General features: G+C 32.3%; 1 protein-coding gene across 1 annotated transcript; it reads right to left on the bottom strand.

Moving 5' to 3' along the window:
* Positions 1-9370: 9370 nt before the first annotated feature.
* LOC135146643 (carboxypeptidase N subunit 2-like) lies at positions 9371-17583 on the bottom strand. Its single transcript, XM_064078774.1, has 14 exons — positions 17486-17583; positions 16893-16958; positions 16771-16842; positions 16372-16443; positions 16215-16286; positions 15966-16037; positions 15732-15803; positions 15399-15470; positions 15262-15333; positions 15067-15138; positions 14945-15010; positions 14654-14892; positions 10539-10705; positions 9371-9418 (listed from the first exon to the last, which is right to left on the bottom strand). The coding sequence occupies exons 1-14, from the start codon at positions 17581-17583 to the stop codon at positions 9371-9373; spliced, it is 1260 nt and encodes a 419-aa protein (XP_063934844.1).
* Positions 17584-24252: the final 6669 nt, after the last annotated feature.

The following is a 24252-nucleotide window of genomic DNA, read 5'->3' as shown; positions in this document are numbered from 1 at the left end:
GCTGCTTAACTTTATCATGAGCCTGGCAAAGGACAGTGGGCAACCAACTGCTTTCACGACTATCAGTTAGCAAGAATACAGCGTGTTCGATGACAAGCTCTTCCAACCTAACCCTTTCACTTTCAATAATCTAAATATTTAAAAAAAAGTCAACTAACCTTAGTAGGTAAACTTAACGTCTACGCTAGCAGAACCATGGAAATAAATCAATAAAACTTTTCTCATGTTTAAAAAATCATTTGTTAGAAAGTTGCACGATTTTCAAAACTATTGAACAAATGGGAATTGCAAGACTTACTAGATATTGTAATCTCTCCTCAACCTTAACAGTAAACTTCCATGCTTTACTCGTTTACAAAGCTGAACCAAAATACTCTCGTATAACATCGCAGTGATACGTAAAATAGAGCTTAACAGACTAAACAAGAAAAAAGAAGTACTATTTATTTTGCTACAAATAATTTTATTTAACTAAAATGTGACAAACCCACCCTAGCTTGAGGTAAAAGAGCCTCTGTAATAAGTACAATGATTAATGACACTATTTAGTTCACGTTGCTTCGATCAGTTAGCTAGGTCGACCTTAACAACATGTCACTAACACTGATGCACTCCGACACCTTAGCCAAGACAGTATTAGTTCAAGGGCTACTTGACCTATCACTAGATAGATAAGCCAAATGCCGAAATGTACCATTGACCTAGCAACGAGGCATACTATTATTAGTCACCGCTCATCGCCAGAGCAGCCACAAAGTTCGCTTTTGTCTTTGTAACTTGCGCCGACAGTGTTTTACTCTGGCAACTTAGCCAATATTGCTAATGTTTCAGTAAAGGCTCAAAATGCTCTTCATTTACTAAGTCTAAGAATAAATAGCTTCAGAAGTCAATGCCAGAATACCTCACTTCGGCGTTATTCTAAAAAGTTCAAGGTTAATTAGCCTTTACTAATTAATAGTCAATACCCTCTTAAGGTTGGTCATAGAGCTATACGGTTCTAGTACCAAACACGAAGGCACCAGGCGCAAGGCATGTGCATAACCATCACGTACGCTCCTTGACGCAAGGAAGATGACATCTGCCAAAGAAGTCAAGCTAATATGAAGGTTTTACCAATTTTAAAGGTCTATCTTTCCATACGACCAGTAAAGAAATTACAGCTTTCCAGAGTAACGTGCAGCCCTGAGTTTAAAGCACACCGCAGGAAGGTAACATAATCACGGTCCATTGGTTTGTAATTCCATAAAGTAGCCCGAAGCATTAACTCGGATACTGCCATAATTTGCTATGAATGAGAAGTAATAAACAGTGAGCTTCCAAGAACAGCCGCCATGCACTGCCGAACAGAAGAGGGTGACCTGAGCCGCGGCAGATAAGCCTACATTTGCACGCCATTTCATCTCTGGATAGCACCCAATAGCAACACTACACCGAAATCCATCGTGAAGCCTAAAAAAATACCATCCATGGTAGACGCTTTTTTATATAGGGATGATTTTTTCCGACCTCTTGACGATAATGGCTTCGCGGCTAAAAGCAATCCTCGCTCCATTAATGAGTGTACACCAGCACCGAGGATTGCTAACAGCCAAAGGCCTCAAAAGAAGTCTAGTGCTACCACTAACAGCCTAACCTACACAGCTGCCAAAATTGAATCTTTAAAGGATAGCCGACGCGTACCTCGCTGTGGTCGAGCCAATGGAGGATGCGACGCCAGCTCCTGCGCTGATACAAAAGATGCCACGTGCAGGAGAGAAAGAGTACACATCGAGAAAGAGCTAATTAGCTTTTATCTCTTATACGGGTTTTTAAACGACTTAATTCGTTAATAACCCGCCCAAAGTGTCAAAGACAGTGCTTATACCCGTAGAAAGATAGCAGGTTAAAGTTTTTGATTCTTATGGGTAAATAGCACTAAACTAAAGACTAAAATAAAGTGTTGGCTAGGTTTCAACTGGCTTCTTCGCTCGGAGAGTTTTAGCAGTTAATATTAACACCATACAAAATAAATTAATCAATTTGGTCGCCTTATATATATAGTACTAGTAGCTAAGACTATAGTAACACACATTATTACAGTGGAGTTACACACCGGCCACCAAGTCCAATGAGACAAGGGAAGAACCTAAGCTACAAGGAGAATCAGTGGCCGGTGTTCCTGGAAGGAGGCAAACAATCTTTGCTATCATCGCTCATTGCTAAACTAGGTTTCATGTTTGCTTTTGACCGCACCTAATTGCACTGAACAAGATCTTAACTTAGCAACTTAGCACAGTCCACCAAGGCTTCAGCCAAGGATTTCCATGCTTTTCCTCGGTATATTACAAAAAACTGCCACGGAAGGCAATGCTAGTACTCAAAGCGGAGCTGTCCTAATAAGTGAAACAGTTGTGATCTGTTTGTGTGTTTATTATTAGGCTTTAGCTATAAAGTCCTCTTAGATTTTATCCGTTTAGGACCAAGTCTCGTTAGTGAGCAATACGTTACTAACCATAATGTTAAAACCTAAGATACAGGTAAGATTTAACCTTCCCGAAGGTCTTTAGCCAACCTAGAGTTTCTACCAGTTTTAAAAGCAGATCTTTCGACCCGTGCGTCCTTAGTATATGTTTGATTAATTAATTCAGCTAGTTATTGCAACTGTAGAACTCTCCCAAGTACTGCAGAAACCTCACAACACAGAACTCTAATAAGGAAGTTACCATAATCACGCTGCATTGGATTTCACTGTTAATTAGCCGTTAGTGTCATAGCTAATCTCAAGTAGATTGTTTCAGTTTTTACTGACACCAAGTTCTGACTTCTTTGCAGAGTAGAGATATAAATGGCCCGTTGAAGTTAAGTTTACTTGCCCGCAACATTCCACTCTTTGGATGGCAACCCATTAAGTAACCTAGATCGAAACCATCGGAAACTCGTTGGGACTAACGCCTAAGTTGAGCGCTAATTTAATATATAGGGCCAATCTTTTTTGAACACTTTACGATAACGCTCTGGCGGCAAAAAGCAATCTTTGCACCGTTAAAGCATGTACAGTGAAATCCCGAAGCTTCATCAGTTAGGTTCAATTAAACGGTCAAAGGCACCAAAAGAGCACCTAATGCTACCATTAAATTGCACCAGCCTGCATAGCGGCCATGTATGGATCTTTAAAGGATAACTGACGCTAGCCTCGCTGTGGTCGCAGCGATAACCAAGGAAGCCTTGGACGTCCCGCGCTAAAAATATGATAAAAAGATTCAAAAGTTAAGATAAAATACTCGCACCGGACGAGCGAGTGCAACGAGCCCCGAGAGATTCTGGTATTTAAATATACTAGATAATAGCTCTGTTTTAAATAATAATAAAAAAGTTTAATAACATTGAGTATTATTAGTAGGTAACAGCACTCAAGAAACGTCACTTAACAATTGATAACGATAACAATCAAGGATACTTTCTAGTTAAAAATAATCGCACTTACTTGCATGGAACACGAGCTTAACTGAGTAACTTAGCATGTTCACACAAAAGTGTTCAACAAGGAAATCCCAAGGCCTTTTTAAGCAAATTAGGGTTAAAACTGTATCTAAAAGGAGGTTAGTAGTCAACGCGAAGCTTCAAATTAAGTGAAAGAGTTGTTATCTCTTTGTGTGTTACTTAACTTTAAAGCAATATGGTCATAACTCTAACAAAACAAATCTAGTTAGAGAACGCAAAGGCGTCAAGCACAAGGTAAGCACCTTGAATGGATGCAAATAAATCTGTTAGAGGTAGCTATCAATGCAGAATGATAAAGATAAAGCTCAAGGACTTCCCACCTCACTGAACTTAATGAAATTTAGAGATCACTGTCCAGATCTATAGACCACTCGTCGATACTCGGAAATAAGTACGAGATTACTACCACACGAAGAGATTCAGTAACAGGCAGCAGAGTCTCGATTTTGACTAGGGTCAAAGTTAGAAACCAAGATTACTTCCTAGTTGGTGAGATTATTACTAGTATCCACCTATTGAAGTTGAAGTTTTTAAGTAAGTTCTTTCACCTTGGAAGAGCATAAGACTCTTTTGGATTGAACTCGAATGAGTAAAGTAGGACTCGAGTTGGGATAGCTTAATAAAACATATAAGATGAAGTATGCAAAAAGACCCTCCAAAAGGCATAAACAGTACTATTACCCGTAAAAGTGGAAGGAGGGGCCGCTACTTTTGTTTGCATTAGTAAAGGAAACAACACTATCATACTACTTTCTCTAAAAAATACTACGCTAAACTGCTGCCATTCATGATAATAAGTACTCTTTTATTATTCACAACTAACTCCACAAGTGCCCAGCCAGATTTAGCTCAAAGCTACAGTAGTTAGACACTAAGCCAATTTCATCAAGACTTTTCTTTAGCTACGGAGAATAATTAGGATATTTTTAGTTTATATTTCGAATTGACACTTTTCATTATTAGTCTTGGAGTATGATGCTAGAATTATAACCTATATAAGTAAGCACTATTTAAATGCTAAGAAAAGCGGCGCAAACTACGGTCTAACCATTAATAACTAGAGTTATACCCCTAAAGCTACCGTTAGCATGAAAGTCTAGTACCGAAACCCTGCTACTACTCTATTGAAGCCTAGTACAAAGTTCTAACTCTAGCATAATAATATTTTTTTTACAAATAGTTCATAGCTAGTTTCCAGCTAGTCATAAAGCATTTCGAATAGATGCGAAGAGTATTTACTGACTTGACACTAAGCTAAAAGGAGTCAAAGTTAATCTAAAAATTAGCCTTAAAATTAGTCAAAATCAGCACAAATTTAGCCAAATAAGTCTAGCTCGTTAAGCACATCTCACAAATGGCAGATATGGAAATGAGTAAAATAGTGCACAATACAATGTTAGAAACAAGCATCTCGAACCGATGTTTATTGTGTTATTTAATACCACTCATCATAGCAACCCTCTTATTAGGGTAACCCAAAACGCTCTGTTTTTAGTTCAGTTAGTTAGCCAAACTTTATTCTAGAGTACAATAGAAGCTTTTGTCCGCAGCCGTTCACCATAGATAGTCGCTGGACATACTAGTGTCTCTAACTTAGCCAAAGACTAGACAAAGTCGAATGGATCTGACTAACCGTGATAATGTCACTAACTAATACACTACTTTGAAGCTAGCTCGATACAAAGATACCTTAACTAGATAGTTAATTTTAATTTGACCTCGTAGAGTCCTTAGATGATTTTAAAAATAGCGGAACGACAACTGATTGACTTCAGTCAAATAAGGATAAATTCTCCATAATATAACGACTATAACCATCTCTTATCTCTAATGTATCACTCAGTTTAAGCAAAACTAAACAGTAAATCTTTAGCTATCTTTTTGATTAACCTAGGTCACTGTGTTCGGGTAGTCCGTTATCGGCTACCGCTACACAAGGCGAAAGCTGATGCTGAATAATGTCACCTGGAGCCATAGTCACGCCTTACTGTGTTCAACTATTACCTTGAATGTAAGATTGAATAAATAGCCCACTTTATCTTTTCAGCTAGAGTCAAAGAAAGCAGTAAAGCAAAGAAATTGTTCACTTCAACTCGATTCTAATATTTTGCTATATTAATTAGATTATTTATTATTTTATTTCATTTTAATCATTTATAAGATAGTTAAAGAGAATGGTAGAGAAAACTCTAACTAAGCCAGATAGAAAGGTTATTTTTCCTACTTTAATCGTAGAATTTGGGTTTTCCTAGTTTTTTTTATTCGAGGATCAAAAACTATTATCCTTATAATCTTGTACTGGCCAGAGTCGAACTAGCTTCTTACTTTGAAAGTTTACCATCTAAACACCAATACTAATTTTACTACTTTATTCATGAAACTATTCCAACTCTAGTGGGTTCCTAACATTAACTCATGTGCTAACTTTAGTACTAGTGTTTTAGAAGGCCCTGACGACCAAATGGCCCAACGCTGTATATATCCACAATGTCAGGGGTAAAAGCCACTCTTTAACGTATACTCAAGGGAAGCTTTAGCGCCTTTAAATAAAGTTAAAGTGGGTGTTTTTCTCCCTTTTAGGCTTCGTAGTAGGCAATATAATTATATTTCCTACTCGAACGAGGTCTCTTTTTTTCAATTGTTGATTGAGGTTTTTGCTTGACCGAGGACTTGAAGTTTTCGACGGGTTCTCTAAATGTCCCAAGTGTCGAAGAAGAGGGATCTCAAATTTCACTAATAACATCTGCAAGTCAAAGCACTCTTTTGCGTGGTGTAAAGATCAGAAGATATGTTTCTTTGCCGAGAGAATAACGATTTATGAACCGTTATTAAGACATCAGTCCTCACTCTCGAAAACTTAAGTATTGATAAACTTGAGGGGCCAACTCTTTTAGAACATATTTCTTGTAGAAGGGGAGATTGTACCAGCGCAGAAGTGTGCGCAAATAAAGAAAAGCTGTTCTTTAGACTTTAAAAAATATAACAAAACTGGTTATTTTTACATGTGGCATTCATTTACATTTTATTCTATGCCAAAAGAAGGCCGTCCCTTGACTAGTATGAAAGTTATCTGTATGGCCTTGTGCAAAAAGGTCTTCTGACTAAAAAATATGATAAAAAAATGGAATCTATTACTTTACTTACAATAAAGTGTTAATAAAAAAATTTAACTTTTTATTACTTTTTAAAACCAACAAAAAAATAGCCTTAGAATTTCCCCACTGCCGTTTATAAAAAATTTATAATTTTAAAAAAAAAAGTTTTTTTAGTTACTTTTTCCTACTAAAGTAATAGCATATAAATTCTTGGTCTTTTAGACACTATATATAACTTTTTAAGATATTATTAAATGCACAGCAATTTGCATAAAACAAAAAAAATCAAAAACTTACAAGTCAGAAAGTCACTACTTTAAAGATCCATAAGAAAACTTAACATATGTAAATCACAATTTGTATAATAGAACCAACCACCATGGGCAATTCAAGCTGAGGACTTTGGATCTTGACAACACTTTCCTATCCCTACTTACATCGCAACATGCAATAGCAGGCCCACGTCTTATTTTAGCAGGTCGGGTTTTTATTTGGTTTAACTAAATTTATTTTGACCTTTCGGAATAGTCTAAAACATTTAATTGCAACAATTTAAATTCTGTTTTAAAAAATTACAAACCCTACCCTAGGCAACCTGAAAAAGCTACTGTTATTTTTAGGAATTACCAGCGTACTGATAAACCTACTAATGTTAAAGGCTCGACACCCGACGCTTATATTCCGAATTTACTAGACTCTTTGGAAGGAGGTGAATAAACCCTTTTAGATTTTAGATTTTGTTGAATATCTTAGTCGAAAGTGTTTAAATAAAGTATCTAAATCTGTTTAAAAAAAATATTTTTAGTAAAAGTATTTAACTTAGTATTTAGTTAGTTGTCCTCCAGTCTACTAAGTTATTTTTTAACTTCAGCTATAACGCCCTCTAGGCGTTTAGTCTTTGTTTTACCTTTCTACACTAAAATTGTTATCTTTACAATATCACTGGCTCCTCTAGACCAAACGTAAAACTAAAACACTAAAGACCCGGTAAAAACCGAAAAGAAAGAAGGGAAGAAAGAGCAAAAAATATATGGCGAGCCATCTGTTTTATTAAAAGAAATTTGTATATACCATACATTACCTTAGCAATAGATTATTAAAGGTGCCTAATAAACATATAGTTACCCTCAAAAATTCAAATTTTGAATCCGTGCTGCGAGGTGGTAATTAAATACTGGAAAAAAAAGGGTTGATAGCATTACTGTGGATAAACAAGAGGGGACGTTAGGGCACGGCATAAGAGGTCTGAAGACAGAAGTCATAAAGTTGATTATTGCATTTTGAGAGTATCTCCTGATATGGGCCCTATTGGCAATCTAGTTAGACTACATAAAACAATAGAAGAAATACAAATGTTCTGGCTCTTTTACTTTAGGAGGATTTCTAAATATATTGTTTGGTGCCCGTCGCAGGCCACCTGTAGATTTTATACCAGAAATTTTTATATTTTTAAGTAGATTTTGGCCTTTAAAAAAAAGTTATTGATAAAACTAAAAAAGTATCTTTTTGTGGAAAATCCATAAATTTTATTACTTTTCGATTTTTTCCTAATGGTTGATGGCTTTCATTATTTTTGGTCTAGGTTAAAGTTAAACTGTGATGAATTGGAATTTTGTATGCCTTTGTTTTAGGGTCCATTGGTGTGTTTTTTTTTTTACTTAAAATAAATGATATCTCTACCTTTTGTTCATTACATACTATGTTATCAGATATATATTTTATATATACCTCAAACTATAAAATCTTTTAAGGTAGATTTTTGCGACCAAGTGAATTGTTTACATACTTCTGTGGGTATATCTATTAGTAATAGTATAAATAATTTACTTGACTACATTACATTTTTTTGAATTACTTTTTGTCTTAGAACTTCAAGTGTTCCTTGCTATTTAGTACTCTTAACTCTTTGAAATTATTATACTTCCGGCGAGGCCTTATATTTATCCCATAACAAGATCTTTTTTAGCTATATAGTTTATCGTACCAAGTCTATATTTCGCAGGCGTACTAAAAGCAAAACAAACTGACATTACCTTTCAAATTTTTAATAACTGATAAAATTTAGTATTGTTTGCATATTTATAATTCTAAAAAATTCTTTTCTATAACATCTAATTTATAACCTCAAAATATTGGTAAAAAACCAAGATATTATGTTAAATAAATAAGGACTTAAGTTGAACCTTCGAGCAGGTCTAGGAAAACTATAGGTGTTAGTGTAGCTTACACTATATAGTTGTTTCGTAAAAGTGTAATACACCTAAAGTACTAAGAAATTGAAGGTTCCTTTCAAACCTAAAAAGAAAAGTTCACTGAGGTTACAGTAATCAGATTTTTGAAATCCTATAAGATTAAATAATTTTCCTACTTCTAACTTTATCTATAAAAGAAGTAAATAAAAGATGTAAAAACCTGTGATTTTTGTAGGCGATTAAAAATACATAACAGAAGTTTAGCTTTATGGTTATTTTTAATATTAGCTTTATTGGGTAATAATGACTTTTTATTACTTCCCAAATTGATTTGCTAAAATAGTTTGAAATCTTATAGTATATAAATAGAGGGCTCACCGCACTCAATGTAGTATATATACTACTTAGAAGCACTCTTTATCATTAGTACTAATACTATACTATAGGCGAGCCAGTATAGGAACAAGCACTACCCTTTATAAACTTTCGTTAACTATAAAAATATTTTATTGATAATGAGACCTGTCTCAATAATTTTATCTGCAGAGGTTGACCAACAAGCCATGAGAGAGTGTGTTTGTAACGACATTTTTAGTAAAACATTCAAACCCTCAAAACTCCTATCACAGCCAACCCCAACCCTAGGGAGACCTGAAAAGACCCCTGGAATAGTTGGGGTCACCAAATTATTGAGAGTAAATGATGAAGCAAAAGTATTTGGATTGTGCTTGTTGGCTTCCTTAATCACTTCTTTAAATTTATTCCAGTCCGTATACCTCTGTATATATTTCAAAGGGTTAAACTCTGAAGGCCAATTTCGTAAAGCACGGGGAAAAGGTCCGAGGAGAGATCCACTAGCGTTGTTAAGTTTGAGTCATTTCGTTTATGTTTTTTATAATGGCAATATCAAGTACATCTGAGACCCCTTTTGTAAATATGTGTGTCGGTTCTAAAAGACCGGAAACAAGAAAGCCTCTTTTTTCAGCGTACTTGTACAGTTTAATCCATTAGAGTTTCCCACTTTACTATTCCAAGAAGGATATTTGCAGTTCAAATCCCTGGAAAGAATTCCAGTTACACGTTGGTTAAAAATACTGACCCGTTCTTTAGGTAACAAAAGCAGTCCCGGAGACTTGCATGCAGGAACGATAACCATGTTCCCTTGGCCATAAAGATTGACCTTGATGGTCACTGCTTCAATAAGTTATAAGTTGGCAAGCGGTGTAAATGAATGAGCTATCTGCTTTTTAATTATAATAGCTGCTTCTCCTTTTCTCAAGTAGGTCCATGTCAGTAAAGCTCGTAATTAGAACAAGTTATAAGATGTGTCCTGATGTTAGATGGTTCTCACTTTTTAAGGCATTATCAATTTTCTGACTATTAAGAAAGTGTTGAAATCCTTCTCTTTTGCACAAAAGACCGTCCGCGTTCCAAAATAAAATGCGAGCATATTTAGCTGACATTTAGAGGTTATCATAAAGACTTTAGAAGAAGATCATATAACATTCTTGCCATTGCTAAAATGGTCGTTTTTATATTATTTAAATGATGTTCATAGTCCTTTGACTTTGGCTTTATGTTAACGGCAATTGCGTAGCTCTTCTTGTGGACTAGTGAATATTTTCTGAGAAAAAAGTTCTTTATTTTGAAAATTCTTGGAAGATATGCAATTAATTGGCTGGGAGTATGGCTCTGTTGTGATTTGTTGAGGTGCGCATTTGAGAATTTCTTGGGTGATAAGGGCAACCTCGACAGTCAATGATGTGCTTGCCTTGACAGTTAGCGCTATTCGGAGGGACATCAGGCGTCTTCGTGCAGCTACCATTTTCCTGGTTGCTTCCACATTTAATACACTTAAAGGCAGAGGTACAGAAGGTATAATTATGGCCAAAAAGTTGACAGCGGTGCACCGGCCAGTTACGTTTGAATTCTTGAGTCCTTCAAACGTAATTTAATAACGAACTGATGTTATTTTATATACCGAGCCTTCAGATTTTGGCGAGTGTTCGAGTACTAAAATAAGAACCTTTCGTTCTTTCCAATAACTTTCATACGAACAACCTTTAATGGATGAAAATCTTGACTGCGTAAATCTTCCTCAACTGCGCTACTGTCAAGTTCGGGAAAAATTACTTTTAGTACCACTCTCAAAAGCTGTAAAACTCGTAATTACTTTCTAATAATAATTTTCTGGGTCAGTTGAAAATTATTAGAAGACAGCAATAAGGATATTTTTAGAAGAAAAATGGTCACGTTTCTTATACGCAATAGAGAACTACACCTGGCCACCGTTGTTTCTCACGAATACTTTAAGATGAAACATTTTCCTTGTCTCCGGAAAGTTTTTCGCAGTTGAGATGTGGAGTTTTCTGTTCTGTGGGGTGTTGTCGATTGGAAAGCTGAGTGTTTGAGTTTTGAGTAGTTAAATCACTCAGTAAAGACGGTAATCCGTTTATATCAGTGCTTTGGCCTTGTAAGATGGACCAGAAAATGAATCTGAGCAGGCATTGGGTAAAGGAGCAGGTTTGTAAGAAATTGAAATAGCATTTAGCTTGTTTTTGCTAATAACTGTAAAGGGAACAGATTCTAGCTCGTTAATTCTCTTTTGCGCTATTTTTAATTCTTTTTATAGCTTTTCATTTATGGCTAGTATCTCAGTGATGTAAGCTGCGGGATCTTTACCAGAAGAAACAAGAGACATGTTAAGCAATATATATAAGTAAATGAAGTGATATAGTAAAAAATAAAAATTAATATATAAAAGTTAATTGAGTAAGACAGATTTATATAAAGAGTATTGGTTTAGGCTTAGTTTATATATTAAAATAGAGTAGTGATTAAAGTTTTCGTTGTAGTAATAAAACATGTAAATAAGTAAGTTATTAATAGCAAATCCGTAGTAAAAAGTAGAGGTGCACAGGTCACATCCAAAATCGGCAAGAGGACTGGGCAAGAAAAACTTTTCTATAAAGAATCCTGAGAACCTTTTAGCTTTATTAAAAGATATCAAACTAGAAAGTAAAGACATTATAGAACCGCTTTATACAAGTATTCCAATAGAAAATTGATGGATTTCTGTAGCATTCTTTCTAAAAGGATCTCCAGGCCAAAATTTTTTTGTACATACTATGAAGCGATCCATCTTTTATTACATAATAATGTCTTTAATGTTATGTTATTACCAAGAACTAAACGGGGAATCCTATGGTTAATTCCGCTGCCTCCAGCCTTGGTTACTTCATATTCAGTGTATTATGAAGCTTTAAAGTTTCATAAAATCTCTCCTTATATAAAATTATATGAAAGAAATATGGATGATACATTGCTCATATGGGTAAAAAAAAGTTCAACTTTTTTTTATTCGGACTTTATCAACCATATTTCAGATTGTACTAAGCTAAGCTGGCCTTTAGAGATAAACCAGAACAATTCCATTTTCTTTTTAAATTCATATATTTGGAAAGATAATAATAGAATTATTCATACAACTAATGAAATGGAACTCAATTTATATCTTTATTAGCGCTCAACTTTTGTCCCACACCCCCTTTTCTAACCATGAAAGACTACGAAGAAGTTTTTGACAACATGATGAGAGGAATCAGCTTAGCATTCCACTTTGCTGATTCTCTAATAATTTTGTCAAAAGCAATGTCAATGTGTCCAACAAATCTTTCATACAGGACAATGTCCCGGGAGAGGTTATTGATACTTTCAGATGTCTAAAAGTTAATTTTTTTCCACGTTCGAAAGTTTTACAAGAATAGAAAAACTATTCAAGTAGAATTTAGAATCTACTCAAACAATTTTCTTAAAGGAATTTAAGAATAACAAATATCTGAAAGTGATCAATACTGATAAAAACCAAGGCCCTGCATTAATGACCACAATACAGTATGTAAAATGGTGTAGCGACCATCTAACAAATAAAAATTTCTTATTTCGAAATTCAGAAGCGCAATAAAGAGGAGATATTGACAACGCGTCGAGATAAGATTCTTGGTTTTTATCAGCAGGTAAAAAGAACGTTGGATAAAAATAATGAATTTATGAAACTGACCAGAATCAATTTACATCATCTGGATAAGACTAAACTTTATTATTTTTACGGGTTAGCCAAAGTACACAAAAAAGATTTTCCTAGATGTGCACCAGACATTAGACCATTAGTTGCGTGTGTTAATACACTTATTCCTGGTCTGTCGAAATGGTTCCACCATCCCTTCTTATATCAGGAATTCTGATGATATCCTGACTGCTATTCCGGGTACCATTTTGTCGTCTCATCATGAACTAATGTCTCTAGATATTTCGGCCTTATATACTTCCATTCCCCCATGGAAGCATATAAAGAGATTAAAAAATATATTCTAGAACATTTTGTACCAATTCATGGTGGTTTGTTTGTAGAAGCTCTTCGTTTAATTCTGAGTACTGGTTATTTTGAATTCTATGAGAAGCTCTACATTCAAACGAACGGCATTCCTATAGGGGATCCAGCAGTCCCCAGTATAGCAACCCTTTATGTTGCTTACTATGAATCTACCAAATTATACCCTCTCTTAAAATCCAATGTCATCTTATATAAAAGATACTTGGATGATGCATTGGTGATTTTAAAAGATAATGGGAGATTCTTAGAGAAAAAAATGCTGGCCATCCATAACAGTATTTCTGGTCTAAAATGAACCAAAGGATCTATGAAGGATGGTAAATTACAATTCCTCGACATCTGTATTCATACGGATGGTACGATGTTATGGACAACATCGGCGGAAAAGGATACAAATTTATTTCTATATCCTACCCCTCATTCGGCACATCCGCCAGGAGTTGTAAAAGGTATGGTGAGAAGCTTAGTTTCTAAATATTACCGACAAAATTCTTTTCGCGAGGATTTTGTATCATGTTGTACCAAACTTTTTGCAAGGTTAATGGAGAGGGGACATTCCAAAAAAAGATTATATGTGATATTTAGATACGCTTTCTCAATGTTATCAAAAAAAGACAACAACGATAACAACCATACCTTTACGAAACGTTTCTTTTTTCATATTCGATACGACCCGAACGGACCGAGGCGAAGTTGGATTAGAAATGCGCTCGCTACGAATGTCATATCAGCTATGACAAATAATTGCCCTATAACGATTGGATATTCCAGACCTCGGAATATCAATGAATTATTGGGTTCGAATCGTTTCGTAAACTCGGAAAGTGGAACATTATAAATTAGAAAAGGACGATAGCTAGTTAGCACTGATTCTTTTTTATAATGTTCCTAAACCTAATATTAAAGTCATTAGCTTTTTTATATGAAATGTTCCCGAACATTTCTAATTATTCTGGATACCACTCTCCGAGTATAAACCTGAAAAGGTATAAAAGAGACTGAAAAGACCTCTTCTAGAACTTTTCGCTTTTTCGCTTATCAAGTGCCCTCAAATTCCACTGAAGAAGCCCAGGCAGCAGAAAGGATCCTGATTCAAGATACTTTTTTGAACAATCAGTCAAGCTTGATTCAAGGATACCTCTGGAGATTTTAGCGAAAAAACTTTTATTAATAAAACTATTCTATACCGCATACGAAAGTTTGTTGATAAAAGAAATATTTTGAGTATCTTCAAGAAGCTTTATGATAATTTTTGTTTGCAAAGATTATCATTACATCTAACCCTAACCCTAACCCTGACCCTGACCCTAACCCTACTAACATGAAACAAAAGACCGTAGGCAAATTTAAGCTGTTAGAAATCATATAGTTCTAATAGTAAAAAGGAAAAAGGGCAGGTTACATTCCTTTTTCTTTTCATAAAAATTCTTTTAAATTTATTTACAAGTGTAAAAATATTTTTAAAATTAAATAAATAAAAGTAATAATTTTGCTTCCTTTTGAGGCCATAATTGGAGAGTCCCTCTCTGTTGTCATTTCGTTAAAACCACTTGGTGGTATTCCAACTTTCTCCTTTACGGAATTCTCAGGCTCGAAATTACATTTGTCTATTGAAAAATCACTAAGTAAGTATATATTTCCTTCTTGAGTGCAGCGTTGGCTGGTGTAAAAAGGATAGTCCTGGTAAAGAACCCGAGAGCAACAGTTCAAATTTTCATTAAGCGTTAGTTTTCTGTCAAGAGAATTAGAAGCATTATACAGATTTTTTATAACAAATTTTAAACATTTGCAAGCCATTGTTAGGAAAAGCGTTAAGACCTATTTCAGTTATACCGTTATCACTCAAGTCTCTGTAAAAATAATCCTGTGGTTATTAGGTAGCATCTACGATTAAGCAAAAACTTACAGTAAAGTTAACATATTCAATTCGGAAAAAGAATAAGACTCTATATGCAAAATTTCAGAACTAATAAGAAACCTGAAATTTTAGTAATTTTTAACAATTTTTTTTTGGTATTTGGAAAAATTATAAGGCAAGTAGTGCTTTTTTTAAAGGAATATTTATTTTTTTTTCACTGTTATTAAGCAATAATAGACTTACAAATCCACCAACTCAGAAAGGTTCTTAAAGTGTTTATTATTTATTGAAGCAAGTTTGTTATAGCTTATATCCCTTAAATAAGATAAGAAAACAATCCTATAAGCTGGTATGCGCTTAAAAAATTATTAGTGTCTTACAAAGATTGTAAGTTGGTTAGTTTTAGAAATGAATATTCTTCGATGAAAGTAATTTGGTTGTAGCCGAGTGCTCTGCGTTATGATAAAGTGTAAAGTTAAGTATTATTACTTATGAAATTTTACTTAAAAATTTATTTCTTTTCAGTAGGTAAAAAAGTTAGCATACTTTCTTCCTAACTTTTTTTATTAACTTATAGTCTTAAAAATGGACCTAAATAGTTTTCATAGAGCCAAAGTTAAACAGATGTTTGTTTATTTCTGACGTTTATGTTAAGTTACTATTTTTATTAGACCATCTATACGACATTCAAAAATTTTAATTACTACACGTACAAGTGCTGCAGAGTAGCCTGGGCATTGAATAAATTAGAAGTTACGGCAGTAAGAAGATTACCAACTAACCGTCTTTGAATTTAATGATTGGTTATTAAATAATTATTAATAATTAAAGTTATGTTAGTAATTCATTTTAAATATTAAAAATTGACTATAGAAATAATTAATAAAGAAAATGGGAAACCACATAAAAATAAATATATATAATAATTAAACGAAAAGAGAGAGAACAGTTCACTTAAAGCAACGAGATCCTTAAAAATACCATCTCCCAGGGAGGTGAGTCTGTTGTTATCCAGCCACCTTCCCAAATAACATTAATAAAAAATTATAAAAATTTAATTAAACTTTAAAAAAAGAGATAAAGTATATATTAGATATCCACTGTCAAAAAATATACTCTTTATAATAATAAGATATCAACATATTTGAAACTTAGCTTAACAACAGGTTATAAATTTATTAAACTTTAAAATTTACAAGAGTTTCAGCTTCGTCAAATTGAAAAAAGTATCCGGCGCTATTGACTCAAGCCTGTTGTTATCTAGATATCTAAAGAAGAAACCAAAAAAATAATTATAAGTTTTTACTTACCACAATTAACCAAAAGTTTGACACGCTTAAATGTAAAACTTACAGTACTTGCAAATTATCGAGATTGTTAAAAATATTGTTGCCCAATGACTTCAACTGGTTGTTATGTAGCCATCTCAATTAGAAAATGAACAAAACGTAAATAAACGTTTATTGTGCTTATAAATTTGGACTAAGTTATTGCATTATATTTATTTTCGCCTAAAAAATAAACCTTAATAAAAAACAGTTTAATGGGTAAAATAATGTTACAGATAAAAGAACCTAAGTAGAAAAAAAGTTTATTTAAACCCAGAAAACATAAAACTCTTGCAAATTAAAAGAAATTAAGGTTAAAGAAAAAAGTAGAAAAACTATCCTTAGGAAGTAAAGTAACTTAAGCTGTAATCCTATTCTTATTTATGAAGTCTTAATATTTTTACATGGAAATTCAATTATTTACAGTTCAGTTAAAGAAGTGAATCCTCGAAAAGCTTCTTTACGTAAAAACTCAATTTGGTTCTCGGATAGAAATCTCAATGTGACGTTAATTTGTAATATATGAAGTAAAAGGAGCTGGCTTACAATGCCAATACTTTTGGATGAGACTCTTTGCTTTGAAAACGTTTAATAGAACAACGAGATAAGTCCCTATAATTTTTAATAAACTGTTATTAATATTCTTAAACTAAATAAATACTTATAATTTTTAAATAATAATAATTAACTTTACCTAAACAACATTAAATTCTTAAATTAGTAATTAAATTTGATTTTAAGTTTTAAATTGAAATTCTAAAATTATAGTTGAGCGCTTAATAAAAACTAATACCTGAAAAAAACTGAATACAGAGAGAGAGCTACATAAGAAATATACAAAAGTCAAAACATTATATTTTACTAGATCTTATATATAATCGTTGTAAAAATTAAGCAGCCATAATGCAGAATTAACTATCTATTTACTTTAAATCTTTAAACTTTTAGAATTAAGCTGTCACGCCTTTAGTGTTAAATTTGTAAATAGGAAGTAGTTGCTTGAGCTTACAAACTTTTCTGCATAGCTTACGAAAATAGTCGGCAAAAAAAAAAAAAAATTTTTTAAAAATGAAGTAATGTTATATTTAAACTATGTTTGTCATAGATAGTCTCTAAGTGAAAATATAATTAATACTTACAATGTTGGGAAATTATTAAAGTTTGTACACCGATCTTCACAAAGCGCTTCTTTGCTAAATAAAGTTATCAAACATAAAGTAAGAGAGATTATCATCATTTTGATAAACAAGTTGAGGTATTAAGGCAGAGTACTTAAAGCTCAAAGAATTGTTCATTAAACCTGTATTAAAAAATAAATTTACGAAAATTTAAATACACGTAATAAAATGTTTACGAATATAAAAATAATACGTCACTGAAGTATAACTTAAAACCCTCATTAAATAACTTATTAATGTTGTTTAGTAATAGGTCTAATAATAAAAAAAAACACAAATAATACGAAACATAAAACCAAGCACGTAATATACTTTTACCATTTTAAAAATGTTATTTATTATACGTTTTTGAATAATAATAAAAAAATTTAACTTGTATTATAAGAGCAGAAGACTTGTAGATGATTCCTAGTGGTCTTTAAGTATAATAGCATTCTCTAATTAGGTCTCCATTATACTTACAACTTCACATACAAGCTTGCAATGAGCCCAACCTTCGTATGAACAAAAACTATTTTTTAAATATTATTAATTTTTTTTTTCTGTCAAAAAGTTACGTTAATAATATCTAATGATATTACTTTGTTTAAATAACTACGTCTTTTTTATTACGTAATTTATAATAGGAAGTCTTAATTTATAGCTTTCAAAAAAGTTCTGAAATCAACATTAAACGAAAGTTAAACCGATTCTATTTTAAACTGACTTTTTATTAGTTATCTTCAATCATAATTCATAATATAACTTTATAAAGAAAAGAAATGTTTATCAAATATACTATATTTATTGGGATTTCAATAAGAGTAGTTATCTTATCTTCATATTCATGATAATATAGAGTTGAGTAAAACGCATTCTTATATTAATACAAGTAGAGCTTTTTTCTTACTAAAACTAGTAAAATGAAAACATTGATATAATAAGTTCAAGGTGGTAGAGTGTAATTAATTTTTTGTATTATTACTAAATAACACAAAAAACTACTATAAGTCTGCTATAATAGTCTTAAGACCATAATAATTTCTTCTGCTAATTTCAACAAAATTGTTATTATTAATTTCCCATCTCAGTTCTTTTTTAATAAGATTATGTAACTGTAACTAATGTAATAGTCCTTTTGTTAATCTTATTGCACTGTAAGGTTTTTTCTACGAAAGCAATATTATTTCATAGTTAAAGGCTATTTTCTAACATGCTTTTTTAAATGCATATCTGTGATTCCTAATTTTGCCCGAACAAGTATTTGAGGTGGTCCTTTTCCCGTTATTCTGTCTCTTTTTCATAGTTATTTGCCTCTTCCTGCTCTAATTTCTAAGTTTGTATTATCCTTCTTAAGAACCTTACTTCTAAGATTTGTCCTAATTTCTAGTTCTAAAACGTATATTGTTTCTTTTTGTCCGAGTTTGTTTGTCACAATGCTCTTTACAAACTTCATAGAACCATACGATCTCAGGCTCGTTACAGCCAGCCTTATCTTTGGCTTAAAAATTATAAATTTTTTTCAAATTTACTTGATAGTTAAACTTCATTCGCTCATATATTGGGAAAACTTAGGTGTGTATTACAAATTTACATCATGAACTTACATTATTATTTAAAAGAAAAGAAAAAAGACCTGTTATGCATTATATAAATTTTCTCTTGCGAGCATATTTATTAATAAATAATTTATGGTCCGAGTAAAAACAGAACTATAGCGTTTATTATTAAATCTTTAATTCTCCAGGAGTCCTTATTACCATCTATCTTATTATACTTCTCCTACCGCGAAAATTTTCTTAGCTTTGTTAACAGGTGGCACTGTTATTTACTGTAGATCGAGATTAATAACTTTTGTAGTTATTTAAGCTTTATTAATTTAAGGTTAGTAAACAAAGTGGTAAGTAACGGTTAATCCCGGAAAACCCCATGCCATTCTCCACTGAAAGCAAAGAAAGGAAGAAATAATTAAAGATTTATCTCTACTTCAGGTCTCTTCTCATGAAATAAATAAGTTAACCACCTAATGCCGTTAAAAATAAAAAACTGTTTAGAAGTTAATCTCCTTACGGCATTGATTTGCGACTCAATAAGGAGAGGGTTAGCTGAATGATGTTAATAAGGTAGCTGTAAAGTTAATAGCACCACACATGTAAAGTATATAGATATATATATTTACAAAACGTTTGTGACTAGCTAGCTTTTAGCTCCGCGTTTTTTTGCCTTTCTCACTAATTGTTTCGCGTCTCTATTATCCTGCCTTAAAGTTAGACTAGTTGCCCAGATATAGTGTTTAAAGTTTTAATCTATAGGAATAGAACAGTATAAAACTAAAACTTCCAAATGGCGTTTAAGTAAAAAAAAAGTCATAAGAAAACTTTGTGCTAAAAGACCACTAAGTAAATAGATTTTTATTCAGTACTACTAAATATCTCTAAATAAATTTAAACTTTATTTTAAACACAAACTAATTTGAAAAGCTTACTTTAAAACTTTAAATATGCAGAAATACTACGTTAATCTTGACCTTAACCACTAATTAAACATTTACCGGCCATATTTAGAACAGTTATTAGTTGTATTAGCTGCTTATGCCTCCTTCATAGACTACAATTAATATTAAACAGTCTTTTAGTAATGTTATTATAGCCCTTCTTTTTATAAAATTTTTTAAATTACAACGTAAGAGCGAAGCTGAAGCATTTTTTTGTAATATACTAGGCACTTATCTAGTAAGACTTAATAGTAGTTAAAGATTCCTGTAATGGGTTATAGTTACTTCTTAATTGAAAACACCTTATTGTGTGGACAACTAACTTTAAATAAAAAAATTTTATAATCACACCATTGATAATAACGGTATACAAAACTATAACGATAACTACAATACCTATAATAATATAGTGATAGTTATAGAATAACATTACAGTAAATGATAGTAATTATAGCGTTATAAAAACATTTAATATAAAGTACTAAAATCTTAAGTTTATTTATAACTTTTATATGTTCATAGTTAAAAATATAGAAGATTTATTTTTAAGCTATTAAAAAAATTGTCTTTACAGAGGATTTGTTAGTTTTGGAGGGCTCAATATTTTTGGCCTATAAAGGCAGTCCCTTTAGGGGAAACGGCCAGCCCTCCCTTACTTTCTCACTAGGAGAAATTAAGCAGTTTTTCATTTTACTCGTAACTCTTATAGTTGCTAGTCTAATAAAAAAATAAAAATAAAATAAATATGATATATTATGTACATTTTGGGTTACTCAGATGACTGTAGTATTAAGGTTCGGTACATCTCCCATTTAAGTTTTATTTAAAAGTAAAGGAGTTGATTGTACGAGAAGGGTGGTCTTTATTACTACGTTATATATTTAAAAGCTAGGATAGTATACAGAGGTCACCTGCTCCCAATTTTTGTCAATTCATATCCTTACTAAGTAGTAACCTAGGAATTAGAAAGTATTGTTACAGTTATTAACTGCGAGGGGGGAAATTGGTCTATTGAATAACTACGCTTCTAACTTCCTAACCCTCCTTTTATAGGCAGGAGCTTTACACTGCATACAGTCAGCTTCAATACCTATTCCTCTTTTAGTATTATTCTATATAATACGTATTAAGATAATTTATTTTTAATAGCAGTAAGTGATAAAACCCTTTATAAGATAGATTTTTTATTATTTTTAAACAATTTCTATACAGTAATAAAAGTATTTATACTATACTTTATTAATATATGTTTATATTGTTTTGTGCTTTTTTTTTTTTAATTTAAATTATTTTTAAGGCGGAGTTTAATACAGCTTATAAATTAATTATTACTTATTTTTTTTTCGGTAATATATATTTATGTTATAATTTATAGCTTAGTAGTCATCTGTGGGTAACATCCTTTCATAGTTATTTATAAATATATAATGAAAATGAGTACTTAGACCCCCTTGTCGTTGGAAAGTTATAACCGATATAAAGTAACTACCTGCTCCACTCGATAGATTTCAATAATTATTTATAAACTTAATACAATTGTAAATATCCCAAGCTAATGTTATAAGTTATAACTTCATATTAAACATTTTATCTAGTGACTATTTTACTATTGAAACGTAATTCTTTAATTCAAAGTTAACTTACGTAAGCTTTGAATCTAATTTTTCTTTTTTAATGCACGTCTTTTATAAACTATAAAAGATCCAAAGAAATCTCTTAACGCTTGAAAGAAAACACTAACGAAGTTATACTGGACTTGACGTAGTAAAGGCCTTCTATATGCTTTGCCTTAAAAAAATTGATCTCGGATATTTCTATGTAATGTGAAAATAAATAATAATAACCTATATTATCTCAAATTGTTACAAAATTTTATAGAAATTCGGACTATCAAAATCAAAATTTTTACTTGAAAAGAAAAGCTGTCATTAACCACAATATTAGCTTATAGGTAGTGATAAAAAAAAAAGTAATATATCCAAATGCATAAAAGTAGTATAGGCCTATTATAAGTAATCTTGACTTTCTTTCTCTGAAAAAAAAGTGAAAACCTAAAAGAAAAACACTTTAACCCTCTTTTCTAATATATTGTGATCCAGGAAAGGCCGGCAGTATCCTCTGGGACGACCTTAAGTTCGCCTGTACTTCGTTCTAACAGGTCATCAGTTGAAACAAAGAGGAAACCTTTACTCTTACTTTTTTTTTTTTCGTTATACTTTGGTATAACATTTAACTAGCTAACATGTCTAGACTGTTAGTTATTTTTATAAATGTAACTTTATCCTAAGCTTTGACATCTTTAAAGATAACTTAGATTAATGATCAACAGGTTTTTGGCAGTTGACTAGTGCCTTTAAAATTATGAGGATTCAATTATACCTAGGCTAAATAACTTAGGGTTGATAAATAGTTTAAAAATACTTTAAAATGACTTTATAATAGACAGGAAACTAGTCTCGTTGTTGTTTTCACGTCCTGTGCAAGGATCTAACTTAAACATATTTTGATACCCTTTTAACGCGGGGTGAGCGAAGGCAACCTAAACTTTGCTGCGACTGCAGAAGATAAGTCCTTTGTGGTATGATAATAAACACATTGGCAACTGTAGAAGTTGGTGCTATTAAGGTTAGCATTCTAAGCATTGTCGTTACTTAGATCGTTGTATTTCATCTTAACTTCCTTAGTTGAGTTAAAATGGACGTAAGGATTACTGTTAGGGATCTTGGCCCTTAATCGTAAAAATATCAAAAAAAGATTTTACCTTTTCTATTAAAATTAGCGTCCAGACTTAGGTTATTATCAGAGGTCTTCCTCGTGTTGCGATAGAACCAAGCTGATTGGTACCATGCTAAAGTGTAATGAAACATGAATGCAACAATATCTGCATCGGATCATGTCATCCTCTACTCTTATGAGGCTTTACATCCAGTGAGCTCTATGGCTGAGTTTTGATTATCTCGTAACAACAATGACTAGTATACAATATTGTACTAATTTAAAACTATTTACCAACCATATAATCGTGATTATACTACCTTACAAATTGAAGCTCTATTATGGGAGTTACATTGTACTTTACTTAGAAAAGCTCTAGGTTCTTATAGTCGTATTTAAAAACATGATTTTGAAATTTGTAAAATCAGATATTGATAAAGTCTTTAACATGTTCCATTTTACATTTATTTGTATGACGTGCGTTATCGTTCTCTCATGCATTCATACAAGAGACTAAACCCTGATAGTCATATTAAATGAGTTTATAGCTAACACTAAAGCATACACAGATGGGTAACATACAAACTATTTAGCTTAATTTTAGCTTAGCGTTGAGTACTGACATTCCCTATCTAATCAGGTTTAACAAGATCACACTATTTTGATCACATGCGTAGATAGTGCTTATACTCTATATCAGCTAGTTCTTGGAGCAAGGAACTTGGCTTAGTTTCGGCTCTCGTCAATAGTATATAAATTAAATAAGAAAATGAATGAATAAAAATAATAATTTAAATCATATAAATTTAAGTATAATTATAATACTGTAAAAAATAAAATAATTTAAAATTAACGAAAAATTGACTTTTCCAAAAAAGTACTTTTACTATATATATTTAAGGAGCTCAGAACTTCGTATATAGAGAGCGAGCTAGTTAACTTGCTTTTGGATAAATTAGTCAATTGAGTGCATGAATTCATCTCAGTTCCGCAACTCGACTGTAACTTCAGAAGATAAGTCTTATGCATTCAATCAATAGATAGCTTAGCGAACTGAACAGAGAAATGAATGTTTGTGGATACACGATTCTTAGCTATTTACTTGTGCTATCGTTTAATTCCGTACACACTTTAACAGGATAAACTATCGCCAATCCGCGGTATAAATAAAGGTTATCGTATAAGCGGCCGAAAAAGATCGGTCCTATGTCTACACGATTGCTGCGTGTGCTATTCCCGTTTTCTCTCGGTTCTTATTTGGCAGAGAAGTGAGACTAAGGGATGCCATCAAAGATGGCTTAGTATACATGTGTACATTAGATAAAATCTTGTGGTATTTAGTACTCGCTCTACTACGACTGGGTCGCTTAAGCTAAGACGAAGATAATAGTACTTGAACCTTAAGAGATTACGTACCAAACAATTGCCGTGAATATGGTTACCCTGCTTGATTGATGCGGGTCGAGGTATGTATACTACTGTGGAGAGACGTAGGCTTACCGTTACGTACCAAAAGGTATGCTCTTAATATTGGTAAAAG

This window comes from Zophobas morio, unplaced genomic scaffold (genome assembly GCF_036711695.1).
Source record: "Zophobas morio isolate AGI-343-1 ecotype UQ-CSIRO unplaced genomic scaffold, CSIRO_AGI_Zmor_V1 ptg000252l, whole genome shotgun sequence".
NCBI classification, from domain to species: Eukaryota; Metazoa; Arthropoda; class Insecta; order Coleoptera; family Tenebrionidae; genus Zophobas; species Zophobas morio.
The sequence above is the reverse complement of the archived record's forward strand: the minus strand, read 5'-3'. Positions and strand labels throughout refer to the sequence as shown.

Excerpts from the sequence above, each read along its gene's own strand:
- LOC135146643 (XM_064078774.1), bottom strand. The coding sequence starts at position 17,583 with ATGATGATAATCTCTCTTACTTTATGTTTGATAACTTTATTTAGCAAA. Across the intron at positions 16,843-16,892 it reads CATCCAAAAGTATTGGCATT|ATTTCTATCCGAGAACCAAA; the intron begins GTAAGCCAGCTC and ends CGTCACATTGAG. Across the intron at positions 14,893-14,944 it reads CCTAACAATGGCTTGCAAAT|AAAACTAACGCTTAATGAAA; the intron begins GTTTAAAATTTG and ends TTCTCTTGACAG.